The 24035-nt window shown below is 41.4% G+C and overlaps 1 protein-coding gene across 6 annotated transcripts in view; it reads left to right on the top strand.

Annotated features, from left to right (window-relative positions):
• The window catches only part of MICU1 (mitochondrial calcium uptake 1), a 131640-nt gene that overhangs the window by 80600 nt on the left and 27005 nt on the right, over positions 1-24035 (top strand). For all 6 annotated transcript variants that reach the window (XM_033149118.1, XM_033149122.1, XM_033149120.1 and 3 more), the window contains 3 exons: positions 3701-3783; positions 5161-5358; positions 19104-19241. In XM_033149118.1, the coding sequence (XP_033005009.1) occupies positions 3701-3783; positions 5161-5358; positions 19104-19241 (419 nt within the window). The remainder of the gene's footprint in view (positions 1-3700; positions 3784-5160; positions 5359-19103; positions 19242-24035) is intronic.

Raw genomic sequence — 24035 nt, 5'->3', positions numbered from 1 at the left:
TGGAACGAAATCCTCTTTGGATATTTCTTGTTCTGACTGTCCTGCTTCTTCCTGAGGTGCTTGCTGGTGGCTTTGATCATGGCTGAGTCCTTTGTTTTGTAGTGGAAATACCATTAGCCTGTTAGTAGTATCACCAGATGGAAGAGCAACTGTTTACTGTTCTTCAGTTGTTGAAAGGACACAGAATACAGCTCTGCTTTATTCTAAGGTAACTTGTTAACTCCCTTTGAGAACGTACTTTCCTGCAGCTCCCTATTGCATCAATCTCAAATAATATAGATTTCCCCTGAACACTGGAATGATAATGTACTACCTGCTCTGCATGTAAGTGTTAGTATTGACCTCCAATACCAACAATCCAATTCATGGATTGTTGGATCAAGTCTTGTCTTTGTAATGGACTTATTTTGTGTCCCTAGAACAAATAATAATGGTTCCCCAACTCTAAAATGTTTTTAGGCAAGTTAATAAACAACAACCCACCAGTCCCCAAATAGGTTTTCCATTGGACAGAAGGTGGGGTTTTGCCTCCCTGCATAGTACTTTACTTCTCCCAGTGGCTACCATAAACAGGTTCCAGACTATATTCTGAACTTTTTTAACACCAGCTTCCCATATTTAACAGAAGAATGATATTGATGCATTTCACAGGATTTCTAGAACAGGCACACTGAAGGTTATAAAGTCCCCTATATATTAAAAATATAAGACAAATAGTAATGATGGAATCACTTTGGGAACCTAGGATTGCAGGTTGGAATTGAGAAGTCCAGAGTCACAGTAACCTGTATTATCGCATCTCCCCGTTTTACATCCAGCTCAAGTTTCAAAAACATTATTATAATATCTCAAGCTACCTACCTAAATCAGGTGTTTCATGCATCATGTTCAGCCATTTTGGTGTTACTCTAATGCATGTGAAACATCTTAACTCAGATTCCATTGTATTTTGTTGTTCAACCTCTTCCTCGATATCAGTTGTCTAAATAAGCAGGTGGTAGCACCAGTTGTAAGTTTCTTCTGTTTCTTCTATACACAACCCCTCTTAAGAGTCTCTTAACATACAGTATACAGACATACAGTAACCTGTATCATCAAAACTATTCACTTCTAATGGGTATGTTCTTTGATTTATATAGTCTGGGAGTGTTTTCATGCAGACCTGAAAGAAGGTTGGCGGGGGGGAGCCAGTTTGGATTTTAGGCAACCAAGAGTACTTCTCTCTTGGGTCCTATTCACACCTCACCTTGGTTAGCTGTCCAGCAAAACTCTAGAAACTAATTTCGTGAGCAGTAGAGTTCTCAGAGAATTTGCAGCGATGTCTCAAACTGCAATTCCCAGGATTCTTTGGGGGAATCCATGGTTGTTAAAGTGATACTGGTGTAAGTTTATATAACAGAGACATCTAGCATGGTTTTATAAACAGTCCCAGAAATGGAACTATATGCTTAGGAAAGAGTAGCATAGCCCTTACAGAAGATAAGTACAGTTTCTGTGTCTCGCTTATTTCCTCCCACTGTGTATGAAAGAACACTCTGTATCTTATTTATAAGAAGTATTTTGATTCTGAGGCTGGCATGTACCCTGCTGTTTCATAGCCATGAGGAAGAAAACACCAAGATGTGCAGTAACTTCAGTTTTACCTTATCACTCATTTATTGGTTTTCAGATCTGCACATGTACCGGGTACTTTGTATTTCCATTGTGGGAAATTTGTAGTGTAACTTTGTAGTGCAGAAAAATTACCTGAGATAGTTAGCTTGGGTTTCCAAATAATTAAATGACTATTTTTGTAGGAAGCTGCCTGCCAAAAAAATACCAGACTTAATAGTACTGTATAGTGCAGAATATTTAAGCAAAACATCCCCTTTCACTCTCCATTGGGATTTGGCATTGCAAATGTGTTTTTTCTGTATTACTCAGGAGAGGGGTGTTGTGATGTCTATGAAGCCATTTAAACTGAAGAATCAACATTCTGAATATATTTTTAATTCTCCATTTCAGAACTGCGCATACTTGATCAAATTCTGCTTAGCCTTTTTCCAATTAACATTGGAAAATGTAATGTGGCTCAGGGGCAATGTGTCTAGACTCTACAATCTAGACAGTTCTCATAATGCAGAGAATTAGAAGTACTTGCTGAAACTGAGGGCATTTAATCTCAAAGGAGGAAATAACACAATATTTGCTATTGCTAATTGTCACGGATGGTTGTTGACTTCAGAAGTGTATTATACTTGCTCTTTTGACTGCTTTCACATTTCATTTAAAAGCAAGAATAAATTTTAACACTGCACAGGGGACCTGGAAATACTATTGCTTAAAACTGCCAAGTCGAACAGGGGAAATAGAAAATAAAGTGGTAGACAGACCGCATGGGCTTTTTAGTGTGTGTGTGTTTTGGTGCTTATAAGCTGTATTTGATTGCATAGCTTTATATTACTGTAATTCAATAATGTGTGATTTATTTGAGAGAGACAAACTGACAGGATCAGGAATTCTCACTTGGCAAATGAACAACATGAATTACTTTCTCCAGCAAAGCCGATGGTGCTGGAGGCAAACTAGGCTTGCCATTTTTTCTAGAAGCGGTGGGTGGACAGACTTGAACAGGCTCAAAAAATGCCTGGTTATAAACAAAAGTGGGGACTGAGAAAACGCCCACATTGAGCTGGTTCGAAAGCATCCAGATGGTAACCCTAAGGCAAAGATTCTTCTCTGGGACTATGAAATATAACGATGATCTGTGTAGGATTACAAATAACAGCATTTCTGCAAGATTTTTCAGTCAGCAGAATGTTAGTGGGCATTACTTCTTCCTCCTCCAAGAAATTCCTTGCCAAGGAGAATCATGGTACAGGTGGTAGGGAGACTTTGCCTCCATAAAGTACTACTACTACTACTACTACTACTAATAATAATAATAATAATGGAGCAGCCTTCTATAATGGACTTGTCACTTCAGGGAATTTGCCATACTTTCCTCCTTTGGAGTGTTGCATAGATATATAGACAACTTGAGAAAGGGCCTTTTTGTTCTTGCATGTACAAAACTGGCAGGGTTTTTTGTTGGTACACTAAAGATGTGGGTGGAAGGAGGTTACCTAGTCTGTGCTGCATCTCATTTGTCACTTTTCAGTGGTGTTGTAAGTTACAGTACTTAGCTGTGGGTAAGCCCCAGTGTACTCAGCAGGACTTAACTTTCAGTATTTAGATTTAAGCTGTTGGTTGTTGTTTTTTAACCCGTGAGCTTGTATCATATTTAAAAATCCCCCCCTTTTTGTTTTGTTATATGTCATTGTGCCTGTTGCCCATTTGCATTTTTTGATCATGCTCCCATGCAATGCATTTTGTTCATGTGCAGAAGGTTCTCCACATCTTATTTTATTTTATTTTATTTTATTTATTTTATTTTATTTTATTTATATTTCCTCTATCCGCTTCCTTATTGGGAGGAGATTGCATCAAATGTTTTGTGCATGGATAAACAAGTAGTTGTGCAAATGTAAAAAGACTTCAGTTTAGGATGAGAATATATATAGAGAGAGGGGGGTTATAATTTCAGGAGGGGAAGTGTGTTCGGGAAGGCTGTTACTGGGATGTACTGTTAGAACACTGATGCAACTCTTACATCAATTTTTTTCTGCAGCCTTGTTTCTTTATAACACTTGAAACATAATGTATTTCTCCCCACCCCCAGCTCCTCAAAGGAACTTTGAAATTGCCTTCAAGATGTTTGATCTGAATGGTGACGGAGAAGTGGATATGGAAGAATTTGAACAGGCAAGTTCTCTCCACCTCCAGAACATTACCATGTAAATTATTATGCAAATAATCTCACTTTCTCCTCTTCTGTTGGTGTCTTCCATCATCTAAGAGCGCATATATCACTGCAAAACCACGGACTCTCTGCAAAGTGTCCTCAAGACGCATGCCTCACTTTGGTGGGGTGCCCTATAGTTGGGGATTTGTGTGCTTCTCACTCTTATACTTGTCCCTTTTGACACAGCCTTTGTTCATAATTTGCCTGAAAAACGGGACTTCTCTAATGCACAGCTGTTTCACGGTTGTACAGCTGTAGATGGGGCTTATCTTGTTGGTGATGTCAGTATGGTGTGTGCATGTGTTTGATTCACTCTTAATTTCTGCCCTTGAGTTCAGCTTCTAGAGGTGATTTTTAAAAAAGAGATGAAAAATGCAAATAAGGCAGCTTGTTTCTGGAAACCAGGAGGCAGGCCTGTGCTTTTATTGGCCCCATCTTCTGCATATTATTCCAGTTCTCCTACTCAAATGCTTCAGTGTCATTAGCTATAACAATATGCCCTTCAGAGGTGCATCTCCTGCCTCACGGGGAAAATGTAGCATACTGCAGCTACCTATGATCTCCATGGCATTTGAGCATTTAAAAATTGATGGACCTCTGATCAATATGGAAAGTTGTCTTCTCCCTGGTGCACCGAGACAGCAGTCAGTGCAGCAGCAGATGTGTTTCTATCTTAGAGTTGTAGCCTTTCCTTTTTGCTACAGGGTAGGTAGCATTTGTGTGTCACAGAGTAAAGATGCAACACATCACAAAAATAATTCACCATTGAATCCCTTAATTAACCTGGCCAGGAATGCTACCAGAACTCTGGTGCCTTATCCATGGCCCTTTCTCATGGACTTTGTGAAGGCATATTGCACGCTAGTGTGATATTGTGCATTTCCATCCTCCCCCCCCCCCCCCGAAATCTGCTAAGGTCACACAGCAGACGGGTTTGAGTGTTGAGCTATTTTTACTTTGTCATCTTTAACTCTGGACAGGTTTCCCCCTTTGAGGTGGGGTCCCTGTGATAAATTTTGAGCCCTCCAGCATTGGAGCAGCAGGTGGCCATCTGGCCTTTTCTAACCCTTCCAAATTTTAATGAAGGCATAGTAAAAAGTATTCCCCAGTCTCGTTCACAGGGAAAATAACAATGCTTTCAAATTGTAAGTAATGGGGGATACTCCATACTTCTAAAAACTTATGGGTTTTGAAACCTACCATGTGTTTAATAATGTAACTACACATATTGTTGTATTCAATTCAAAGGTGTGTATCTGTGGAGGACCTAGATTTTAGGGATATGTGATTCAGCCTGCCTTGTTATAGCTGTGTGTTTAACTTTGGAAACCCCTTAGGTTCAGAGCATCATTCGCTCCCAAACTAGCATGGGCATGCGTCATAGAGACCGCTCAACTACAGGGAACACCTTGAAGACAGGCTTCAACTCTGCATTGACCACCTACTTCTTTGGATCTGATTTGAAGGGGAAACTGACCATCTCTCACTTCTTGGACTTCCAGCGCAAACTTCAGCATGACATTCTGAAGCTTGAGGTTAGTGTCTGATCCACACACATAATTCTGTTCACTTACTATACTGTTAGAGTTTGCTTTGGAAAAGAAGCTATAGTTCTTTAGTTGCTGGCCAGTTTCAGCACATCTCATCTTCAGGCAGCTGCAATGTCCCCAGTACCCCAGCAGAGCACATCAATGGTGCACCCTTTTCAAAAAGTGACTGGAGTTGCCATTTACATTTCCCATAATTCCCCAGAGTGATGCTACATCAGGGGCTATATGGAGAAACAAAAATGGTGGCTTCAAGACTCTGAAACTGTGGCTACCACTAGGTAAGCTACTGGCACCAGCCCTGTTTACTCATGCCCTATAATCAGGAAACCCCAACCCCACATGTGGGACATTGCTCCTGCCATGAGTGCTGGCTGGAAGACCGCTCCCTACTGCAAGGCCCATTTCCACCTGGCCTAAGGGTTGGAGCCCAGACTCAACCTGAACAGCTAAATGACGCTCCTTTGAGGCCACTGGGACATTGCTGGAACAACTCTTGGTTTGCGGCAACTGGCTAAAATGTTTTAAATGGTTCTCATTTTGGTTCCTCTATTTTGTTTTTGTTGGGTTGGTGTTGGTTAAATGTTTAGTTGGAGTTGGCAGCTATTTTAATTTGGGTATAACTGTAAACTATTGTTGTTGTCATTCTAGTTATTATTGATTTCTATTGGTTTATTTGTTGCTAGTATAGGATATTTTGTTTTTTAATGCTTGATGTTTTGTTGCTTTTTTATATATGTTGTAAGCCACCCAGGGTGGCCGGGGAAACCCAGCCTGATGGGTGGGATATAAATTTAAAAACAAAACAAAACAACAACAACATGTGTGTAGCTGACTGATTTATTCACTAAGGAGGGGGTATTGTGCACATGCACAGACATTATTATTACTGCACATGTCCCACGGCCAAAGCCTTGCATTGGTCAAATTAGCTCTGAGCTCTGGCTTCAACTTGAAACACAATCTGTGAACACTAACTCTCCCGCCCCCCACATACAGAGAGCTTACTTTCGTTACAGCCACCAGTTACTCTTATTTAACTGTGATTAATAAGCCCACCTCTTTCTTTGTATTATGACATAGTAACATAAGTGCTTAGATGGAATGGGGCAATGTGTTGCATGTGCTTATTTTGCATGTATTACAACAATATGGTATTATGTTGTACTCAGAGTCTCTTTCTGGACAGCACCTTCTAAACAGGCTGTAGAGCAGAGTTTAGGGGAGGGTTGGATCTGGCCAGTCAGCACCTATTGGGTAGTGTTTGTGACATCACTGACAGGTGTATTCCTAGCATTCCCTGCTGTCTGTTTCATTTTTAAATGCCTGACAAGTTAGCTTTTGCATATCTTTCATATTTCCCCTCTTTTCCCCTCTACCCATTCTGTTATGGGCCAAGTTTGAGTGGAGGGGGGGGGGAGATGGCATGGGATGAATTCAAAGAAAGTAGGGTGGAGTTGCATCGTAAGATATGAATATTGCATTTGTATTAATGAGGTCTTGTTCTGGATTGTATTGGGGGGTTTTTAGTTGCCCCACCTGTCCCCCAATCTCAGTGGTGTCTGACAATAGTTCTTTTTTGTTTGTTTGTTTGTGAGCTCAAAAGCTGCATGGATTTCTTTTGCTCGGTGTTATGCAGAAAGGGATGTGTCAAGTTGAAAGTGGCAGAGTGGGTTTTTACAGAAATCTCTATTATGTGTGGTGTCTGGTTTATGTCTAAATCAATATTCACATAAGTCTCACAGGGCCAAAAAAGCATATGCTAATCAGATTTCGAGCTATATATGATCGTTGTGATTTAGTGCTGCATTTGTTAATTAGAATGCGTTTTCATGAACAACTTAGCTCATAATTGTCTGAAATTAATCCTGCTTCTTCGAGAAATGTAATCAAGTATATACTAGCTCAGCTCTAGATGATGTGTAAAGAAGATTATATTGCCATACATTGTATCCATATGCTACCAGAAGTTATCCAAATGGTTTGATGCAGTCATTATGCTGTCCTTAGTGGGTTTTCATTGGAGCCCTGTGTTCAGGTTTTGCTTCTCGTGGAGAAATTTTTAAAAACCCAATTATGGCTGGAATGATATCAGGAGTCTTGCAAAGAGGCCACAACTGGGGATGGGGAGGAGAATGTGTGAGTAGCGGCCTGTGTAAGAAATATGGATAATCCAGTCACCCTCAGTGTATCTTTCTCTTCATTTTAAGAGCCCCCCAACCATATTTTGGGCACAAGGCTTTTAAAAATGTAAACCCAACCAAGCAAGTCAGGAAGGGATGGGTTTGGGGGAGGTTTTTTTTTTTAAGGGAAGGTACAGGTTTTCCAAATCTAAAACACGGTATAAAGTCTGAGTAAAGCATAACAACCATCTAGCTAATGCAACTTTCTTCTGATAACCAAGTTACAAGATGCAGACCAGGAAACTTAAACTTAGCATTCCTCGAACTTTAGGTCAGTTTATCAGAATGTCATTTGGTTACAAAGGGTGTGTCAGTCCTCACTGCAGGCAAGCAGATTGCTGGCTAAGCCCAGAGTCCGTTTGAAAGTGTTTGTGTCAACTAATTTGGTCTCCTCTAAGTGATTTAGAATGGCTTTAAAGCTGCATTGGTTTGTTTGCATTCTCCCCGTAGGTATAAAGTACAGGCACACCTGTTGACCAAAGTCTTTATCTGTCTCTTCCAGGTGAATTTATGTTTTATTTCATTCTAGGAAGTCTTGGGCTGCATGAAACTGGAGCTGCCCTCTGTTTATGTGTCATTATCAATTAGTATGAATTGATGTTTGAGCAAATTATAATTGAACTATGCAAGCTTTGAGCCTGGAAAGTTAAACTTGTTGTTAGATGAGATGCCCGGATGTATCAATAATTAATGCGTATAAATCTTGACCATGTCCCCATCACAAGAGAAATGAGAGAATAGTGAAATGGCCCAAGTGTTGCAATGAAAGCCACAATAAATCTCAAGTTACTATACACATGAACAGTATTTAATGTGTGTGTGGCTTTGTTTCAGTGAATAACAATTCCGTGAATATGTTAGAAAACTGACCTTGGGTGAGAAAATTATTATGATGCCATTTTTTATTTTTAAAATTTATTCATTCAATTTCCATCCTGCCCTTCCTCGCAAAAGAGCTTAGTGTTTGCAACTGAAAGAAAAGATAACGGAGGAATGTACCTGCAGTGATATATGAAAGCGTCTTTTGCTCATGTACTTTGCTTTCACTCCTTTTGCAGCACAAGTAGTTAAGCTGGCAAGTCATAGTTTTCCCTGAACCAGGAAACTATGGTTACCAGCTTCAGAAAAAGGCAGCATATTAATCCACAGTTTTAAATTGGTTTAGTATCCTTGCCTGGTCTGAAACTGGTAACCATCACTTCCTGGTTTGGAGGACACAGGAAATTATGGTTGATTAGAGACTTCCTGGTTTGATTGCTTGTGCCACTAATGGAGGAATGAATGAGTTGTGTATGTGAGCAAAAGACCCTTTCATATCTTCGCTTAATAAGCAGAGATACATTTGTTCAATTTGGATGATCACAGCTTAAACCCATCTCCAAAACTAACAGTTGCCACAGCCACAATTCCCTTAACAAACTTTTCTTACATCTGAATGGGCAGCTGAAGGAATACTTTTAAAGCTTCTGGTCACTTATCCCTGTGTAGCAGTAATAGAAAGTAAGGTTAAGTCATGAATCACTTCTACATCTTGTTTCTGATGGTCTCATATGTGCTGCTAAGTTTATGAATTGCAGTTTCAGAAGTACTCTGTTTTCTGTCACATCTTTCTTTATAATCTTCTCTTACTGCTACTTTCCACTCCCAGAAACTTCTTGCCCTCCTTCTCTAACCAGGGTTGCAGGAGAAGAAGCCTGCAGATAAAAAAGGGGGGTGGCCCCGGATTACTTCTTGCAGACTAAGTTACTTTCATGCATGACTTGAAAGCTAAAGGTGCAGTGCTTCTTTACATAACCTTTTTAATTGCTCATTAAGGTGTTGGAAACTGCCAGAGGCTGCTATTAATTCTATCATTCCGTTCCAGACTGCAGCATATTTGCAAAGTCAGTAGCAGGTCAGAAATATCCCTCAAACACCTGGCATCCATGAAGATCTTGCTATCTTCAGGAAACATACCCTATTACTGCCCATTATTATTTTTAAAGGGGTCTTTAAGAGTTAGGAAAAGAGATGGAAATGTTGGAGGTAGCCCAAGGATTTATGACAAGTTATTTCCCTTGCCCTCTTCAAAACTTTTTTTCTTTTCTTTTTGAGCAAACCCTTCACTGGATCTCCATCCAGCTTCACCACCTTTGCTACCAGTTAGCTCTCTTATCTTGTCCTCACTGCTTCTCACTCAGCTCATAGTTCTGTTTTTACACCTTGTAGATGTTCTATATGGCACTACCTTCTTTGTGTTCTGTATGGTAAATTGCACATGGTTGAAGCAAAATGGATGTTAAATAACTATTCTTATTTTAGTGAAATTTTATTAAAATAAACATATTTAAATTAAATTTTAAATAATTACTCGTTTATTGAGTAAACTTAAATATTAGAAATCTGTGTCTCTATGCAGATTTGTTAATGTTTCACACTGACATCTTTTACTTTTCGAAAGCATCTGAACAGTCTTCTACTGTCAAAAGCCATTCCCGTGCCGATGCAATCAAAACTGGGAGCTGTCCAAAAGCACATACAATTGGCAGCAGCAGGAGTTGAGCACAGCAGGTCTGCAAGTTAGAAAATGTTGTCCAGGAGCTGTAGCTTAGTGGTAAACTGCATACTTTGTAGGCATAACCTCCCATGTTAAGAGCCCTGCTGGATCAGACCAGGGGTCCAACTGGTTAAGCACCCGGTTTGCCACAGTGGCCAACAATATTTCTCCTGGAATCCTGCCAGCAGCAGAAGAACGCAACACCCCTTGTTCATTCTGCAGTGTTGCGTTAAAGAATCTTGGGTAGCAGGGCATGAACATACCTTTGCACAATACTTCAGTTGCTCTCAATCAAAGAAAACAGCACTGAGTTAGATAGAGCAGTATTGTGACTGGGTTTAGATAGGGAAAATTCCTATGTTCATTTGGGGGATTCTGCAACTTTCCGATTGGAAAGTGGGGGGGGGAGGGGGCTTCACTATTTGAAGGCACTCTGGATCTCTGCATCTCATGCTTCAGTCCAATGACATCTTCCCAAACCAGGGAGGGATGGGTGGCAATGAATTTGCCTATGCTATGAAAGGTTCTTGGAGTATGGTCAAATGGGAGATGTGTACAAAGTAGCATATAGGGAGCATGGTAGAACTTTTGTTTTATATTTATTTAAGTAATTCATTCAGGGCCACGACAGTCCCTCTCAAGGGGTTCACATCACACTCATATCATCACTTCCCCAGGTGGAAAGCGGCAAACCTGTTTGCGTTGCACCCAGCCAAGATGTTCCATGTGTGCAAGGACTTGCACAACTGATTCCCCTCTCCCCTCCCCACACCCCAGCAGCAAATCTGCTCCAGAGGGTTAAGAGGACACCCAGGGGAGGGAGGGGAAGTTCCATTGCAGAAGCACAAACAGGACAAGTTGGTTGGATGCAACCTTTTGCATTTCCGGCTCTTTGTCTTCATGCAACAAACATTGATTTATTGTTCCCATCTCCTGTCACGTCCAGTGCAACCTTTTCCCATAGCCATGAATGCCTGTGAAATACCAAGCGGTGGCTTTATCTGGAAACTCTTTCTTAATCTTTGCTCTCTGGCATCACTGTCCAGCTGGAAATAATGAAAACATTTTTTTGCCTGTCTGTCTTAGACAGTCACTTTGAGGCTTTCCCCTTCTGCCACCATAGCACAGTGTAAGAAGGGGCAAACTGATTGCTTTGAAATGCCTGCCACAAGCATCCTTGGGACATCTTGTTGCTTTGCATTGCCGGGCTCCAGAGTTTTCATCTGCTTTTTGAGCTCAGCAAAGCCCAGAATTGCAACTGCCAGCTTAATGCCTTTCCAGGCTGCGTTGCTTTGCTCAAGATGGTGTCTTGCCCACCCCCACTTCTCCCCCTTGCTTTTTATTGACATTACGGAGTATAAAGTAAATTAAATGTCATTCCCACAGTGCTATGCTGGGTTTCATCTTCTCACTGCAGCCAGTCTCCTGGAAATTCTGTTGTTCTCAATTGAAACAGCAGCTATTGGGGCAGAACTACTTTGCTTTATAGGGTAGTTCTGGTCCCAGCTATGAAGAGCTTTCCCTGATTTTGCTGTTTTATAATGATCAGAGCAGGCAGGAGATGTTCAAAAATGCTGATGCTCATACATCTAAATCGAATCCATCATCCTTAGTGTTTTTTGCCTGTCCTGTTTTTCCATCTCTTCAAGGCCCACTTCCTCTGACACAAGCAAGCTTCCAGGATTATTATTTTGAACATGTCTTTACAGTGAAATAGCTTATGTTTTCTTAAGCAACATGTGCTTGCAAGCAGGTCTCTAAATGGATGCCAGTCTCAGTTCCTTGGAGATAGACGACAGGAGCAAAGGACAAATAATAAATATTTTCCCTTGGGTTTGCTGACAGTCTTTGCGGGGTTTTGCGGGCCTGGTTCAGCCATTCCCCAACTCAGGGCTGGAATTGGAAGAATGTCACAAGAAATTTAAATAATTTCTGGCTCCCGGGCAGCTTGCTGTACCTTTTCAGCGGGGGGGGGGGGGGCAGAAGACAGATTGGTGAATGGTTTTCAGCGTTGTTTGATATCTATTCTGCCCTCCCAAGGGATCCTAATGTGGCAAACAACAAAGTGATACACGTTTTTTTAAAAAATACCATCACATAACCTCAGAGCTAATATTTTCAAGATTGTGTGGAACAGTGTATTCTGGTAAATCTGCAAAGTGTTCCCAGTTGTTCAACTAAAGCAACAGCAAAAAGCCACACATATGCACACATTTCGACAACCAGAATCTCTGGCCTATAGTAACTTTGAGGCAGGTTTGTACTTGTGTAAATGCAGGTCATCTCCAGCAGTAGGTAATTGAGCCACCATTTTTTATCTTGCAAGCCATGCCTACTTAATTGATTCATTCTTCCAACCTTGCCTCCTTGCAATCAGCCTCCTGTTGGGGTTGGGCCATTCTTTTGCACCCCTGTGTTGGGTATGGTTGGGTCACACATTTCTTCACCAGGAGTGATTAAAATGGAATGTCCTGTCCTTGGAGAAAGCTGCTTATTGTGTCTCCGCATGAGTTGATTCTGTGGGGTTGCCTCCTTCCAGTCTAAGCAACGACTCATACAGTTCAGTGTGCTTTCAGATTTAATTCAGGAAAAGTTTCCTCACTAATCAGAAGTCTGAGAGAAACTATGTTGGTATATAAAAAGAGGAGACATTGAATTCCAGCTTGTCATTTCTCTGTCTCTCTCTTTTCTTAAGTGACCTTGCCCATTGGCTGATAAGCATTTGAGAAAAGGACAAAAGCTACATTGAAAAATCTTTTTTTATTATGACATTGTTTTACTATATGTAGCCTTGGCTCATCACCATTATCTTGTGCAAAATTGGAAAGCTCCTTAACGTTTCTTATTCAGTAGTGGTGGGAAGACTTTTAGTGAAAAGAGATTGTCCCTGGTCTCTACGTTTTATTCTTTAAAGTCTCAAAGGAGGTTTGATCTCAGGGCAAGTATGTGTGTGTGTTTTACCTGCCTACAAGGGCACTGCTAAAAAGAAAGAAAACTGAAAAAAAGAAATACTACCTCAGAAAATAAATTGGGTTTGATTATTCACAGAGGAGTCCTTTCCTTGGGGAAACTGTATAACTAGCCATTTTTATTACATATTTAAGTGCTTTTATGAAGTATTTGCATTCAGCGTATTGAAGCATTGTGTTCTGCTAGATTAATTTTGAACTTCAAATAGCTCTCCTTTCAATCTGTATTTTAAAAATGTTTATGTGTGCAAAACCGATTATGGGCTTGTTTCATGGCTTCTCCTTGGCGCAAATTTCTAGTTCTCAGTTTGCGCCATGATCCTAAGCCTATTTACTCAGAAGTAGATCCCCTCCGCTGCGTCCAATAGATCTCCATCCCTAGTAAGCTTAAGATTGCAACCTTAAGGACCACTTCACACAAAAGTCATGCCTCACACGGTGTGAATCTGTATATAAATTGTCCCATGTGTAGAACACAAGTATGTCTTCTTTGTGGTACACCTGGTAGGAAGCCTACTTTGGTAAGACGGGGAAGGTAGAGAGAGAGAGATTCACTGTGCATTCATCACATGTGATGATGTGTGGAATTAATGCAATTTGCCACAGGGAAGGACCTTTGTGTGAAGTACCGGTTGCCTTTGAAAGCTTGAGCTTCCACCTCGCCCAACTGTTTGTGGCTGGGTGAGACCTCAAAAGAATTCACCAGTTGTCTGTGACAGATGACGGTACATAACTTAAGATTCTGGCAGAAGAGAGTGATGCAAGTCTCTTCCAACTCTAAGATTCTATGATTCTGTGCTGAGATTCCTGTATTGCAGGGGTTTGGAGCAGATGACCCTTGGGGTCCCTTCCCAGTCTAAGATTCTATGATTCTATGTGGCGGTGACAACAGAAAGGGAAAGGTGGGAGGGAGTAGATATAAGCATAAATGCATATCTTTCTGTAGACTTCCATTTTACTTTGATTTTTTAGTTTCCTTTGTTCCACTGGCATGGATTTGCCCATCTGAAGCGCAATAGTCTATGCATGTCTGCTAGACACAGGCACAGTTGTACTGTACTGGGGAAATGACGTCTTTCTTACCTTGTTGAATGCTGGTATTCCACTAACTGCAGAATTGTATGAAGATAACTTACACCACATCAAGACTGCTGCTGTCAGTACAGCAGCTCTCCAAGGTATCAGGCAAGAGTCCTTCCCAGCCCTCCTACCTGAGAATCTTTACACGAATGATTGAACTTAGGAACTTCTGCAAACAAAGCATCTACTGTACCACTGAAACTCTGCCACCTAATTTAAGTAGTATCCTGCTTTGATGCCTCGTGAAGTTGTTGTGCTGGTCTCTGCGTAGGATCTTCACCAGCACCCTGCGTATTATTCCTGAAGAATCACAGATCACAGAGTAGGAAGGGACCTCAAGGGTCATCTAATCCAAACCCCTGCAATGCAGGAATCCTGTCCACAGCCATCCCTTGGTGGGCTCGGACCATCAACCTTCTGGTTATCAGCCAGGTGTACTGACCCATTGCACCAACTGAAGGATGCTTCAACAGTACCTTGCAACCCTTTAACTTGCATTGCCTCTAAGACTCAGTATTTTGCAGAAGGGATTAAACCCCCCAAAACTTTTAAGTTTGCACATTTAAAGGTGATTAATGGTTTTTGTTGTTGTTGTTGTTTGTTGTACACCACCACTCTGCTATTTTATGTTATAACGGCATAGAGATACTTTATAAATAAATGAAATTTAATTGCTATTTTGCCCTAGCACTTAAAAATAAAAAGAATCAGGCATTTTGAGGCTTGGGAAGTGATGGGGCATCTGTGTTGAAAAGTGTGGGATGAACAAATGATTAACGGGAAGATGCGTGAACACACTGCAAGCAAATCAGAATGCAGGCTTACTGCAGTATAAACGGATCTGAACAACATTCCATATAGGCAGTGCTTTGTAAGCTTTGTGCAAGCAAATCTGGATTGATGTTGAATAAACGCATCATCTGAAGGAGCTCTCTGTGCTGGAGCAGAATGGCAGGAGTGGAAAGTTCAGGCAGACACAGCCAGAGGCAGTTCTTCTGCCCCTGCAACAGAGCTCAGTTAGGAGTGCTGGGGAATACTGTTTTATTTATTTATTTAGAATTCAGGCCTCTTTATTCACTTGGGGGGGTAACTCCAAAGCATTGCCTTTCTTCATGCAGCAGCACAAAAAGGCTCAGGTTAGCTCTTAAATCCCAGATTTCTCTTTTGAAACATCAATACTAACCTGCCCTATCAAAAAAAGAGAGAGAGAGAGAACCATCTTTTTACACATCCAGAGAATTCTGACCCATGGCGACCGCCAAGGGATTTTCTGGCTTTCTCCTGTCAAGTATAGAGAACAGTTGATGTATTTTAATGCCAAAACAGAGTGCATTGGGGTTGCCAGTTACGTAAGCCATAAATGTAGCATGCTTACTGCAGCCCTCTTCTGTTTTGATGAGCTCAGTGTACACTTGCTCTTGAGTTTCTGGTGAACCTCTGTGAAATTGGGGAAACCTTAAATGCTGTCAGATTGAGTGACAAATGGCATCTGTCTGAGCGAGTTTGGGTTATTACGCAGTTCTGTCTAAATGATAACAGCAGTATTCCAGAGAGGTTCTAACAGCATGAAGGCAGGGATCTTTTTGAAGAGGAGTTTGTCAGGTTAGCACTGGGCTTGTTATATTTCTGTGGCTTGTGTCTCCATTGGCGAGTTTTCTGAAGGGACTGCATGAATACCAATGGCGAAAACTTTATGCTTTGGATTATATTATTTCGTTTTATAGTTTACTTTAAGACTTATTTAGAGTTATTGTGTCTTCTTTTATAGGCTAGTCTAGGACACAGTTATTGCTCTTCAGGCACTAATGCTCACATTATCTTGCAGCTTATTGTGACCGCAGATGGTTGTGATGGATGTCCTTCTTTCTCTCTCTCTCTCTCTTTAAAAAAAGTTCTTAAAAAAAAAAAAGACTCTGGGGGCAGTTTTTGTTTAATTGCTCCCATGCGGCTGTGTGATTTAAACATAATAAACCAATGCTTGGTGTTTGTGTTTAAATGCACCTATGAAAATGATTTAAAAGGCTGTGTTACTTAGTGTAAATTTATGAGTTCTGATAGATGTTTTGCTGCCTCAGTGTTAAGGGGAATAAGTGGATATGCACTAGGTCTATTCATATTGTAAATTGGGGAGGGTGAGTGGCCCTAATAGATTGCTTTGAAAATATTTATGTAAAAATCTCTATTCCACCCTTCTAGCGCCGATGCATGCACTCAGGGTAACATACAACAAATATGTTGTATGTTAAGAAAACAAAAAAGTATGTGAACAAGGGTACAGAAAAAAATGCACATTAAAAATGCATTTCAGAGCAACAGTGGCAGAGATTACAGATACAGTAGTAATAATCTTCACAGATAAACCTTAGCATGCAGAAGCGTTCTGGAATAAAAGTGTCTTTACCAGCCAGTGGGGGGGAAACAGCCAGAGAATGTGCCATGTGCACTTTGTGAGGCAAGATATTTCATAGTATTGATGCACAACCACTGAGAAGGCCCTATCTCTTGTTACCATTGTCAAGCATCCTTTTCGCTCTAGGTGGGTTACAGAGAAGGGCTGCTTCTCCTAATCTTAGAGAACGGGCAGGGTGGCATGGGGGGAAGCAGTCCTCAAGTATCTCTTAATCTTTCATCTGTATAGCATTCAAGAGCCGCACTTTAAAATGAGTGGCACTGGAAACTAAGAACGAGTTTCTGTGTCAAGTACATGAAAACAGGTAACCTCTGAGCAAGGTGCTCTTGTTATTGGGTAAAGGTGCTGGATAGTAACAGGTTATTTCATAATTTGTGTGAAAATGTCAACATACAATAGGGTTGCCATACATCCAGAATTTCCTAGACATAGCCGGGATTTGGTCGTCGGAAATAGTGTCTGGGCGGAAATTGCTGAAAAGTCTGGGAAAATCCAGATATATGGCAACCAATGTCAGAAGTGTAGATTTTGGTAATTTTCCTTTTTAAAAAGCTCAAAAACTTCTTCTTTTTTTGATTAACAACAACAACAACAACAACTCAACAACTTTGCAAAAAAAGGAAGCTTAGCAACTTTTGTGTCCGGATTTTCACGTTTTGAAATATGGCAACCCTAACATACCACACAGCCACTCATTGTATATATTTGTTCCTTAATGACAATGGATTAGAAAAATATCTAGGGTAACTCTAGACATTACAGTACAAGGAGATTGTACCCACTCCTGTTTGTGCCTCCCTACCATTTAACAGAGTGAGGCAGTTGATTTAGGATGTCATAAAAAGGGCAACAAAGTTACTTAATTTATGATAGTTCTATTTTAGCTCCCGTGGAGAGGCACCTGAGGACTTTTCTGTCTCAAGTGCCAAAATAACCTGGGCAGCCATGAGTACTGTACTGAGCACCTTGACCTGTGGATTTGCTTTTCTGCTTCAGGCAGCAAAATGTCTTGCACTTGCACTGGCCCTGACCCAGCCTTGGAGGGAAACAAGTCTTGGCCTAATAATAGGAATCCTTACCTGTCTGTCTCCATATGACTGGAAATCACACAGTGCCCAGTTCATCTGTACTTGGGATTTCCCAAGGTCTGCATTCTGTGTTCCACTTTCAGTCGAAGTATGTGTGTTCAGTGAGCTGTCCAAGTAAATATGATTTTATTAGCCTGGGATTGAGAATACATGTGAGCCTGGGGCTCATTCACCTGATGCATGTGGTAGAAAACAGCTTGAACCGATGGGAGCTTTGTCCTCTATACATTCCTTGCATTCTTCCTCCAGCATTCTCACAAAAACATGCACCTATCATTGCACTTACTTGGATCAATGTGAAACACTTTGTCCCTACAATAGTGTGTTTAGAAGTAAATGCCTCTATTTATCCTGAGGTTCATGTTCAGGTGTCATAGCCAAAATATTTGAATATTGGAAGCAATGAACATGTGCATGTTCCCTTCTCCACTTCTTGAGCAGCAGCAAACAGGACATCCAGATCAGGCAAACTATACCATATTATACTATATTAGCAATGCTTGGGAGGCCAGTTTTAAATAGGTTTTAGATTCTTCATTTCATTTTTTCCTCATTTCATTTTTACTATGTATACCACCTTTCTATATTACTATGCACAAGGTGATTTATATCAACAGAATATACAAAAAAGAAAACACACCCAAGATTCTGGTTTGGAAAGAAATTGTGATTAATAGCACCCATTGTTTAACTGCTTCAGATCTCACAGCAAACTATGCTTGCCACGGGCCAGGAAGTCAAAAAGGGAATCAGTGTGCTGGTTGAATACTCAGAATGCAATACCAAGGAGCTCACAGCATGTGACATCTGAAAAATGTGACCAAGTCTTTGTCAGAAATTCTGACTTATTCCTTCTGAAGAAAGATGCCTTGAAGGAATTGCCATCTCTTTATCCCAGCACTTCCAGTTCAAAGCAGTCTGACTACCCCGTAAACGTCAATGTGTAGAATGCCATGTTTTTCAGGCTTGTTATGCATAATGTATTTAATGGCGAAGGAAAAATACTCTTCACATTTTTAGCATGGATGAAAATATTGGATTCATTTAGAAACCAATACTGTTTATAAAACCATGTACACCCATTAGAAGCCAAGCAAACCATCTTTGAAGACCATTGTGGTGGTATCTAATAAGATAATGCCTTACGTCCTGAAAAACACAAGACGCTAGAAGAAAACAATTACTTGTATATGCCAGGCTAATCGAGACCTAATGGAGATCCCCCATTAGAAAACCTGGATATAAAGTGGAAATCAGCATTTAACATGGCTACTGGGAATTGTGAAGGGAATTATTCTTTTCCAGGGATAATTGAGAAATGTAGAGTGCTATTGTGAAAGGTCAAGACTTATCTCCACTACTGCTGCAGCAAAAATTAATGCCTTTTTTATCATGAAAGGACACAAAAAGTTGTGGTTTATTGATGCATGAAACTGATGAATCAGTGTTGTTCCTTTTCTGTTCCAGTTTGAAAGGCACGATCCAGTAAATGGCCGGATCACGGAGCGCCAGTTTGGCAACATGCTTCTGGCTTATAGCGGAGTGCAGTCGAAAAAGCTCACTCTCATGCTGAAACAACTCAAGAAGCATTTCCAGGATGGAGAAGTGAGTAGCATTTGGGCAGTGGAATGGAGATAGGCTGTGACTTCTTGTAAGCGTGAATAATGTTTGGCTGGATTGTAGGCTGGCATGTCTGATAGGGATAATCGTATGGATCACCACCGTTTGGTCGTACGCGGCAAGAAGAAAATGTGGCCATACAGTTGGGGAGGGAATATACGGAGGGGTTACAAACATGTTGGCTTTCAAAGCTCACACTTCTGCATAGTGGCCCCTGTGTTCCTTTTTTTTTTTTTTTTTTTTTTGCCCGAGTTAACTGGGGAAAGATGCATAACCACTGGCTTGACCTTGAATTAATTATCCATTTTGATTGGGTAATTTGTCATTTATATATTATGAACTTATGTGGGGAAAATAAATTATGGAAAGTAGGCTCATAATTTTGAGGGGGGAAACGAGGTTGGAGCTGTTGCGGAAGTTAAATGCACGCTGAGAGACCTTGAATAAAAACACTTAAAAGTGAAAGGACATATTTTAATCTGCTAATGAAAGTACTCAGTTATGGCAGCGCAAGAATGGCTTGACAGTTCCTTAGAGGACCTGTAGCGCTCCTTTTCTGATTTAACTATTATCTGCACGTAACAATTAAACCAAAATGAGAACTGATTAAGGACCTCTGTTTTTGCATTGAAAAGCCATTTCTTATTTTTCCATTGCTGTAATCCAATTCCAAGTAGAGAATATATCAAGATGGGGGGGGGGAGCAGATTGTAGCTGCTGTGCTCCTCCCCAGTCATTTTTCTGCAGCACCACACTGAGGTCACCTCGTCTGAACCTAGCTTAAAGGTAAAGGAACCCCTGACCATTAGGTCCAGTCGCGGACGACTCTGGGGTTGCGGCGCTCATCTCGCTTTACTGGCTGAGGGAGCCAGCGTACAGCTTCCAGGTCATGTGGCTAGCATGACTAAGCCACTTCTGGCGAACCAGAGCAGTGCACAGAAACACCATTTACTTTCCTGCTGGAGTGGTACCTATTTATCTACTTGCACTTTTTGGCGTGCTTTCGAACTGCTAGGTTGGCAGGAGCTGGGACCGAGCATCTCGCTTTACTGGCTGAGGGAGCCAGCGTACAGCTTCCAGGTCATGTGGCTAGCATGACTAAGCCACTTCTGGCGAACCAGAGCAGTGCACAGAAACACCATTTACTTTCCTGCTGGAGTAGTACCTATTTATCTACTTGCACTTTTTGGTGTGCTTTCGAACTGCTAGGTTGGCAGGAGCTGGGACCGAGCAACGGGAGCTCACCCCGTCGTGGGGATTCGAACCGCCGACCTTCCGATCAGCAAGCCCAAGAGGCTCAGTAGTTTAGACCACTGCGCCACAAGGCACCTCAAAAATTTGTGGCAGACGCAAGAGAAATATGGAGAGCTTTCATTTTTTTGAATTGGAGTAATGATGAGGTCTTGGTCCAAAGATGGGAGAGAGGAAGGAGTAGGCTTTGGTAGAGTATAAAAGGTAGAGAAAAGGCTCTGAGGGTTATTGGAATGAATGGGTTTGCGGGGGGGGAGGTGTAGTGATGGTGTTTGGCCAGAGGAGAAGAGATAATGGACTTTTTAATGGAGTGAAGTTTGACTGTTATGTTTACTTCCTCCAAGGGGCTCAGCAACTCAAGAGTGTGAACAGAGATAGTGAGTTCAGAGGGAAGCTGGGGCTGGAGATTACTGGAGCAAACAGTTGAATGGGGCTGTGGGACAAACAAATCAGAGTTGAGAATACATAGTTGAAAATGGCCATAAAAAAGGAACAGTGTTTCAAAGAATGCCATTGCAATGATAGACTGCAGGTCATAGAAGGAGCAAAAGGTAGAGCTGGTGTGAGGGGAAGACTGAGAGCGTGCAGTACTGAAAGTGACAAACTAATGGTCAATAAGGAGAATTTCTTCAGTGGAAAATCTGAGCGGTTCCTGGAGGCAAGATGAAGAGAATAACCGCGGCAGGGAGCAAGAGACTTGGTGCAGGTTTCAAGCCAAAGAGATTAGCGAGAGAAGCTCAAAAGCAGCTGAATCGATGAAGTCATCGACATAAATACTTAATTTGTTAACAGAGCAAATCTATTCCCATTCATTCAAGAGTAAGTCACCCTGTTTTCAGTGGGGCTCACTCCCATTAAAAAAAGCAAAAAAAAAAAAATGCAGCCTATGAGAGAGAAACAAAAGTTTGGGATTTAGTCCAAGACAATGGTTTTCAAACTTCTTTGCTCCAGGCTATCCTTTCTACATCAGCATGTCTGCTGAGGATATCCAGAGTTTATTCCAAGGATTTGTTGCATGCTGCAAAGGAATCTGGGGTGTAGTCTAAGTCTTAAGATACCAACTCAAGTTTATATTGGGTCTTATTATTGTTGTAAGAATTTAAGGGAATTATCCCGGTAAGGTAAGGGGTCCGATTCCGGGTGGAATCCTGAACCTCGGCAGGACATTATTTTGAAACCCCTGCCTGCACAGAAAGGACAGAGAACAGACCAGAGTTCTAACAAAAAGCAAGGCGGCTAGTTTATTAAAAGCTGTTGCAACAGGGTGCTCCCCACACACACAGGAGGGAGGAGGAGGGACCCAGAGCCATGCGTGCAAGCCCTTATATAGACATTTTTAATTGCCCGCCCTGGAGTCCAAGACCACCCCAGAAACATCATACATACGTCACAGAAGGGGTGTGGCCCAAGACCACTCCCTTAATACATCAGAGAAGGGGTGGAAATCTGGGTGTGTTGTTTCTTCCTGTCTGCCAGGTTACCTGATTGGATTACCTGGGTTTGGCCACTCTTTTGTTATTATAACTACTTAATTCCTGAATCCAGGTCACAGGCTCACACCCTATTCATATCTTAAATGTGCCATTAAGACAGGATTTGTGAGGACAGGATTTATGAAGAAAGAGACAATGGAGAGACTTCCCACTTTGACCTTTCAGCGAAATTGTTCTGGGCCTAATCTGTGGGGTTTCAGACATGTGGTTTATATATACAGTTATGAACATTTAATTTTTTTATATAGAACCTTAAAATTCTTATAACATTATCATCCACTGAGAGCACTCAGAATATACCCAAGTATGTTAGGCGAGACTTTTTAGGGAAGCTTTTCCAGCATTGGAAAGTCTCCTCCTTCCGCAGTGTGGGACCTCTGGATCACAGATTGGAAACCCCTGGCTATTCAGCAGGACATGTGGTAGCTAACTGCACACAAAGGCACACCTACCCTGCACATTAATGCACTCCCCTATAGATTAACCTACATCTAATAATCATAACATACAGAGTTTCACATCAAAGTTCTTTGTGGGAAAACATGACATAAGCAAGCATGCCAAAGCCGTTTGCAAAACAGGCTTTTATTGGGGCCTCGTTAAAATAACTTGTGCTATGACTCCATTGTCTAAGGGATTCTGCCAGTGCAAGCTGCATTTTACTAAACTGAGTCAGATACTAGCAAAGTTGCCTGGAGATCATCCTGTAAAACTAGTGGAGGCTAATGATGCCTGAAATATATTCTTCCCGGCATCTCTAAGCCTGAATGGTTTTTGCAAGGGAGCCTCCAAGACAAAATGTGCCTCTCTAAACTGGGGCTAACCATCCTGACTGTTTGGTAGAGTCTGTGTCAGTGATGACTTCAGTTCTTCAGAAGGTCCATTTAGCTTTATGGCGTCAATAAAATATTGCTCCAGTAATACTCCAATTCCTGGCACTTGTCTGGAACAGTGGTTCATTAATAGTTTGTAGGAAGGACTGTGTCCTTTTGAGCAACTATTGCATTTTTTTCCCAGGACTGTCAAGAGGTCCCGTTTGCTTTTAACAATGAAGACATGTGTGATTTCATTCATTATCAGCTAATACCTGGAAAGCCATCCTTGCTATTAATGTTTCTGTCTGTAGATTAGCCAGAGCCTTAAAGTCACTTAACATGTCTTTTCCTTTGCTTGCTCTGTGTCAGGAAATGCTCTCCTCTCTTTGTATATAACTCCTCTTCTCCCTAAATAATACTTCAGTCATTGGGGCAATTGTGTGCCTATTTTGCAAAGTAGGAAATACATTTTCACTTTCTTCCAGTCTTTTAGTTTTCCCCCTGCTTCTTTCTCATGGGATATTTTTATAACATACCGGTATGTTAGTGCCTGCAGGACCATTGCAGTCGTGATGCTAGTTTGGCCATTAAGAGTAAGAATGCCCAAGCTGGCATGACCAATAGCCAGGGACAATATTTAGAGGGCCACAGGTTTTCCAACCCTAGCTAAGAGGACCTCTCCCTTCTTGAATCTACATTTCCTCTACTTCTTTATGATGGTTAGGTATTAACATCTGACTGATGTTAACCACGGCTCGCTTTCTGTATCCCTGGGTTTCGAGGTATGTTTGATTAATGTTGATATACCGTACTTTTCTGTGTATTAGATGAGGGTTTTTTACTCCAAAATAAAGTTAAAAAGGGGGAGGGTCGTCTTATACATGGGTAGTGCAGAGTGGGGGACAGGCAGTTGGTTGCATCTGCAAGCAGGATCTAGCGATTGGGTGGGTGAATGGTGTCTACTGCAAGGACTGCTTTGTATTGGCTGCTGCTTTGTGAAATGGGTGAGTTATTAGCGGATGTGGCAAGGGCTGGTTTGGATTGGCTGCCACTTTGGCATTTTGGCTTGCATCGCTTGCAATTGTTAGCATTTGCAAGTTGGGCGAGTGATATTAGGTTCGGCACCCCCCCCCAAAAAAATTCATCAGCCACTGTGGGCACCCCCCCTCAAAAAAAAGCTCAGCTGCTCTGGTCAACTCTTCCCCAAAAAGCTCAACAAC

The sequence above is a fragment of the Lacerta agilis genome, chromosome 5 (genome assembly GCF_009819535.1).
Source record: "Lacerta agilis isolate rLacAgi1 chromosome 5, rLacAgi1.pri, whole genome shotgun sequence".
In the NCBI taxonomy this organism is placed as follows: domain Eukaryota; kingdom Metazoa; phylum Chordata; class Lepidosauria; order Squamata; family Lacertidae; genus Lacerta; species Lacerta agilis.
This window is presented reverse-complemented; position numbering and strand designations above follow the sequence as displayed.